Here is a 6,266-nt window from a genome sequence, read left to right on the forward strand (position 1 = left end):
CTGCTCTATACCAAGTATATCTCCTACCAGTCACTTTAAGATCAAAGAGCTCACAGTCATCCAGAGTAGTAGCTAATAGACTAGCTCTGTGAGAAGAAAAATAAGCACCTGTACTCTCATCTGGTGCCACAATCTCATTAAAATCACCAACGGCCATCCATGGTCTATTATGGCCTGAATTAATAGAACGCAAATGATCCCAAAGCATACATCTTTTTCCGAATTGAGGACTCCCATATACTGCACTACAAAGCCAAACTAAGTTACCCACACTCACTTTTACTGTGATACATTGGTCAATTTGATCAATAACCACACAAGAAGCATTAGCAATAGAAGATAGAAACCAAATGCCACCCCTGTGTCCTACTGCTTCCTCAATACCAACACAATGAAAACCCAACTTATCCCAAAAATTCTTCAAATTATTAAACATGGTATGAGTCTCAAAGAGAAAGAAGAAAGATGGTTTATATATTCTCACCAAATTTTTGCAATGCACACGGGCCATCTTGTTAGACGCACCCCTCACATTCCAGGCTATGATATTGAAACTATCCATAAAAACAGCAAAAAGAGAGCTCCAATAACAAACCCGAGACTCAACATGATGTCCCTGTCTTTGACGATCCTGCCTTTAATGGACCCTCAAGTTGCAGCCCAATTTTCTCCGTCGAAACTTGCACCATACCCGCCGTCGATGCTCCATCCTTATCTACTGGTGAATTCTGCAAAGAGTTTGGGCGAGGACGCTTTCGCACAGTGCCATTTGTTGTCTCACCTTGCTGCTGATGATGAACATTGTGCCGGGTCCCCGAAGAAGCCATACTAACCGGTTTTCCAATATTGATGCCCCTGCTTAATTTTACTTTGGATCCAGTTGTATGTGTTGTACGTTGGTGATTAGGCCTTGTCCAAGTATTGGTAGCCTTGTTAGGAGTCTTCTTTACTTTTGGTTGGACCTGATGGGTGCTAAGAGAAGGCTTTTGACCCATTTTATACTTTCCTTTCCTAATCACTTGAGTCCAACCTTCCAAATCCTCATGTTGTGCATGGTCTACATGAACAGCATGCAAATCACTTTCCACCAAATCTGGAACAGTAACATTTACAGTCTCATCTCCAAGATTCTTGCCAAAATGAAAACTTTCCTTTTCCACATGTACTGGATTTTTTGAATTTGAGTTTTCTGGCTGCTTTGCTACATCGCTGATCACCTTGGCATTAGTTCCTCCTCCTGCATTGCTGTCAGTCTTGCACACCTTCATATCATGACCAAACTTGAGACAGGAGCCACAAATAAGGTGAAGACTTTCATATTCAACCTCATATTCAACACCTTCAACAAGAATCTTCTTAGTCACTGGCAATCCTAAATCTATATGAACACAGGCTCGAGCATATCGTCCTCTTTCAGCTAATTTTGTTGCCAAATCAACCTTAACGGGAATGCCAACTGCAGCCGCAACACGGAGCATTGCATCTTCTTGGTAGCACCAAATTGGTAATCCGGAAATTCTAATCCACACTAAAGTTGCTCCAAAACAGTTTTCACTTGATCTAAACTCTTGATCCCAAGGCTTCACAGCCACATAATTTCCTTCGATCATCCACGGATATATATATATATATAGAACTTTGAATGGTTTAAGGTAGATAGATATTTTAAAACCAGAGGAGGAAGATACTATTACTTGAAGCTGTAAGCTTTTAATTTTAGTGGCTGCGGCAATGTGAATAATTAGTATCGGGCGCGGTAATTAAACTCGTCATTAAACTCGGATTCAATCAATATATTGCTAGACTTATATCCTGTTAAATAACTTTTAATTTAATTGTTTCATATAAGTAAGTAACATATCGGATTGCAATCAAAATTATTTAGAGACAAAGAATTTAAAAATAAAAATAGAAATGTGTTAGCAATTACCAAGGTCAATATTTTAAAGTAGAAAGTTAAATTTACCAAGTAATTATCGAGCATGCGGACCTTCCAGGTAATTGTTTTTTGTCCAATAGCAACATGCATTTATTACTCTAAGTTACCATTATTCACATATTCATCCATTAATAGCTTAAACATTGAAACAAATACTAAAGATGATTTGCTTTGCTAAAAATAAGTACCTGTTAATTTCCTCCCAGCAGGCACACAAGATGTTTATGTCTAACATGACCTATGGCCTCCACTTCAATTATGAATTCTCTCTTCTTGTTCTCTGTTAAATAATTTCAAATTTTAATCACACAACAACAACTACCCTCTAATAATGGAAAGAATCATCGTCAAATAGTCTCAACTACTGTCTAGTGCTATAATGAAAGAAAGGTTGAAAGAAACAAATCAAATAAAGTATCCTTACAATTTTTAAGAAGTTTTTTTTACTGCACTCATTTCTATTGATCAATCTGCCCTGTAAATACATAAACTGCTTCTTACCATTCTTGGAGCTTCCTTCTTCCTCATACATCGAACTAAAACCTCTCTCATGGAGATAGTTTGAACTACACTGACTAACATTATTATGATCACAAAATAACACTCATGCAAAAAGAAATATTCACAAAGATTAGGCTCTTAAAAAAGTTGAGTATATAAAAAATTACATGTTTGAAGAATGGATGCTACAATAGTGATCTAAATGATGGAACTTCTTCTTCTGAAGTGGTTTAAAATATACAGAACAAGATGCATAAAGTCAGACTCAAAAGTAAGAAACACAAGAAATGCCAAGAAATATAAACAATAACTCTTGTTTGCTACTTTGCTATGGCGATGGCCATTACCAAAATAATGTTGATTTTAGGAATTTCACCATATAAAAGAGAACTAAGGTTAATTAGGAATGTAATTAATCACATTAGTACATACTACTAAGTAGCTAATTATATTTATACATTTAAATTATACTTTATACCAGTAGTTCATTCTCTATACCTACAAAAGGATAAATGAATAAAACATGCAAATTCAAGCCAACGTACTCATCTCCACCAACAATAAGACAAGAAGAGAAAACTTAAATCGACCTTTTAGAGAGGTAAGATTCAGAGCACTACCTCCAGAGAGAGTGAGGGTGAGAGAGGTGCAATAGAGCAATTTAGAGTTTCTTCAAGTCTTCTTCGTGATTCGGCTTGTCGGTAGAATCAGATTGATTTTGCTTGCTTATTCGCCAACTCGAATTGACGGCACTCGAACTGCAAATCGTGGTCCCTTACTCTTCCACAAAATGTCTAGTGCGATCGTATTCAGAACCTAAACAGGAACGAACTAAGCAAAACGGATTTGCTATGAAGGTTAGTTGGCTTGATCTGAGTGCAGGAACTAAGAAATTACGGATTTGGAGAAACTGAAGAGAATATTATTAGCGAAAGGGGTTGGCTACATGTTATCAAACGTGAATCGCAGGAGCTAACAAATATGGGATTTGGAGAAAAAAGAAAAGTGTGAGTGAAAACTGGGTGAGTGGGCTAAATAAGAGTTGCATTTAACATTGCCGCTAAAAATTTCATTTATCTTATTATAGATGTTAATTTGAAGGGAAAGTATAGGGAGCCAATGACCTAAGCGTACAATGTGTTTAGAAAATATTAGAGATATGATTATTAGTGTTACATTATCCTGTCAGGTTACGCTTTTGTGATGAGTGGTTTCAGGATATGGTATTAGAATTTCAGATCCGGAAAGTCAAAAGTTTGAATCTTGGTGAACCCAAAATTAGCTTTTTATAACATGAGATGTTTATTATCCCTGATATCCGGATGGTTATTATGGATAGTATAGGTGGTATCCGGATGATTTAGCCCATTGTACACATTGTACGCTTAGGCCATTGTCTCCCTAGAGTTTTGTTTAGTGAAGTAACTATCATTTTTAATTTAGAGTAAAATTTAACTTTAATAAAAAATATTAAATTATAAATTTTATAACTTTAAATTATATTTCAAAAATTTTACATACTAATTAAAATTTAGAATTTTGACTTTGGATTTTAAAAAAATAGCATCAGTAAAATTTAAAATAAATAAACTTAAAATTTAAGAATTTGATTTCTTTGGATTGAAAAAGAATAAAAATTTTGTACATAGTTAAAAAATGAACTTCCATGAAATTAATTTTATTTTATTTTCTATTAAATTAATAAAATGATAATAAATAGATAGAATAATAAAATGTAGGTATAAAACTAATATTCTGAATTTTAAGAGTTATGACTTTGTTCATTAATATTGTCGTAAATTAATAGTGAGTAATTAAATTAGTTATTATTCTAATCAATTATAGTTAGTATTTTTTTATTTTCTAGAATTAGCTAGAGTTATTTTGTTAAAGATAAATATGTACTTTTTTGTACTCTTTTGGTACTCTTTTTATAATTTTAACATTTATTTTCAATTAAATCATTTATTCTATCACTAAAGTCTCTAAATTAATGCATACTATAAAATTGGGTACTGAAACTGCATTTGGCTAGAAAGAGTACGAATAAAAAAATTTGACAACTAAAAAATATAAATGGTAAAATTGTATGTATATGAATTAGTCTCTTTGATTACATTACAATTTGATTTTTATAAAGTAATGAACAACATAACCACACTAAAAAATTAATGTTAAATTAAGAAGGAGAAATTAACCAATTAACCAAATCAGCGCAGAACTAGTAGTAAGTTAAAAAAAAAAAAAACAAGATTCGAAAATATGGTAGAGTATAGGAATCATAGCAAATGAGAAAATTGCACATCATTAACAACATCTAAAATCAAACTATTAGCCTACTTTATCAATTTTTGGCAGCACTCGAATGAAAGGAGGAAAAAAAAACTAACAATTGGGAAATTGAAAAAGTCTGCGCCCTGATAAATCGAATTTACTTTAGATTAGAGTTTAAAATTGGAAAAAAGTATAAACTGCATAAAAATATTTTGAAAGGAATGGATGAAAACACCAAATTAAACGCGAAATTTTAAAGTGAAAATCGTTCGAATTCGTCACGGTGAGCTTAAAGTATGTGGTAATTGAGAGAACTCATTTCAAGTTGACCACAAACAAATAAAACCGTCCAAAAATTCTACAAAATTTGACCACAAAGATATAAGACATTGCAAATTATTACTACAATCATATAAATTTATCACTATTTTTTATTAGTGAGTATCTTCCCGTTGGTAATACCATATTTCTGGTAATGCGTCGTAACTTATTTAAATTCATGATTCCTAAAATTGAGGTCAATATATATTATTGACTAATTGACCAAACCATATAAGCCTCGCTAATTACTTTTCGTCATCATTGCATTAGAAAGAGTTAGATTAACAACCTATTAGCTAGGCTTAGCTATATCCTTTTCTTCCAATACTTCATTTGAATTTTCACCTTCGTCATTTATGTTTATCATTTTATATATATAGATAATATATATAAGGGGCCGATTATTGTATGTTTCATATGTTTAAGTATAAGTTACATTAGAAAAGACAAGGTATTCTACGAGCTATCCAAAAAGTAGTCATTAACTACGAACTTAGGACAAAAGAAAATTAAAGGGGAAAGAAAAACATGCAATTTCAATTAGAGTGTACATATCAAACATTGTTTCCAAGACTTTTCAAATTAAAAATAGCAATACAAATTTGTACATATGCATGTGCTTCTTAATTAGCTTGCTGACTAAGATACTAATAAAACCATTACAGTACATTCACTAATAATGCCTATAATTACGTGGAATTCGATCTAGTATAACTTAACAAGGAAAACTCTATTGGCCAAAATAATTGACTTGAAATTTATTTTCTTCTCACTCCATGCATAATTATATTTTTTTTGTGACTTGAAAAAAAACAAACAATAACAAAAAAAAAATAAAAAATAAAAAATTGTTTAAAAAAGACAATCTCGTTGAATATATTACTTTCAAATTCCTTTTAAGGCAACGAAAGATTCATTTAAGGAGAAAGAGTCTTCATTGCAGTCTTTGTCATGATGTCTGCGACTGTGTTTGCATCTCTCAAGATCAATCGGAGATCAACACGCCATTTCTAAGATATGATATTTCAGATTTTTAACACCAAAAAATCAATAAAATCAGAGTAGTCCTGTAAATTATTGACAATAGTAAAGGCCTCCACACAGTCTGTCTCACATATAATCAAGGTTGCGAGAACCGGACCGGTCAATAAACCGGTGAAGTCACTGGTTCAATAGCTTACTGGTTCGACCGGGGTTCAACCGAGGTTCAACCGGTTTAATTAAATATTAA

The 6,266-nt window shown here is 32.6% G+C and overlaps 1 protein-coding gene across 1 annotated transcript; it reads right to left on the bottom strand.

The window, feature by feature from the left end:
- Positions 1-602: 602 nt before the first annotated feature.
- LOC148566285 (uncharacterized) lies at positions 603-1,610 on the bottom strand. The gene has a single exon (XM_088487491.1). The coding sequence runs from the start codon at positions 1,608-1,610 to the stop codon at positions 603-605; it is 1,008 nt and encodes a 335-aa protein (XP_088343617.1).
- Between the last annotated feature and the right edge of the window lie 4,656 nt (positions 1,611-6,266).

This window comes from Arachis ipaensis, chromosome B5, assembly GCF_059453495.1.
Source record: "Arachis ipaensis isolate K30076 ecotype BB chromosome B5, ASM5945349v1, whole genome shotgun sequence".
NCBI classification, from domain to species: Eukaryota; Viridiplantae; Streptophyta; class Magnoliopsida; order Fabales; family Fabaceae; genus Arachis; species Arachis ipaensis.

Bases quoted from the DNA above. Each gene is read 5' to 3' on its own strand.
- LOC148566285 (XM_088487491.1), bottom strand. From the start codon at position 1,610: ATGATCGAAGGAAATTATGTGGCTGTGAAGCCTTGGGATCAAGAGTTT.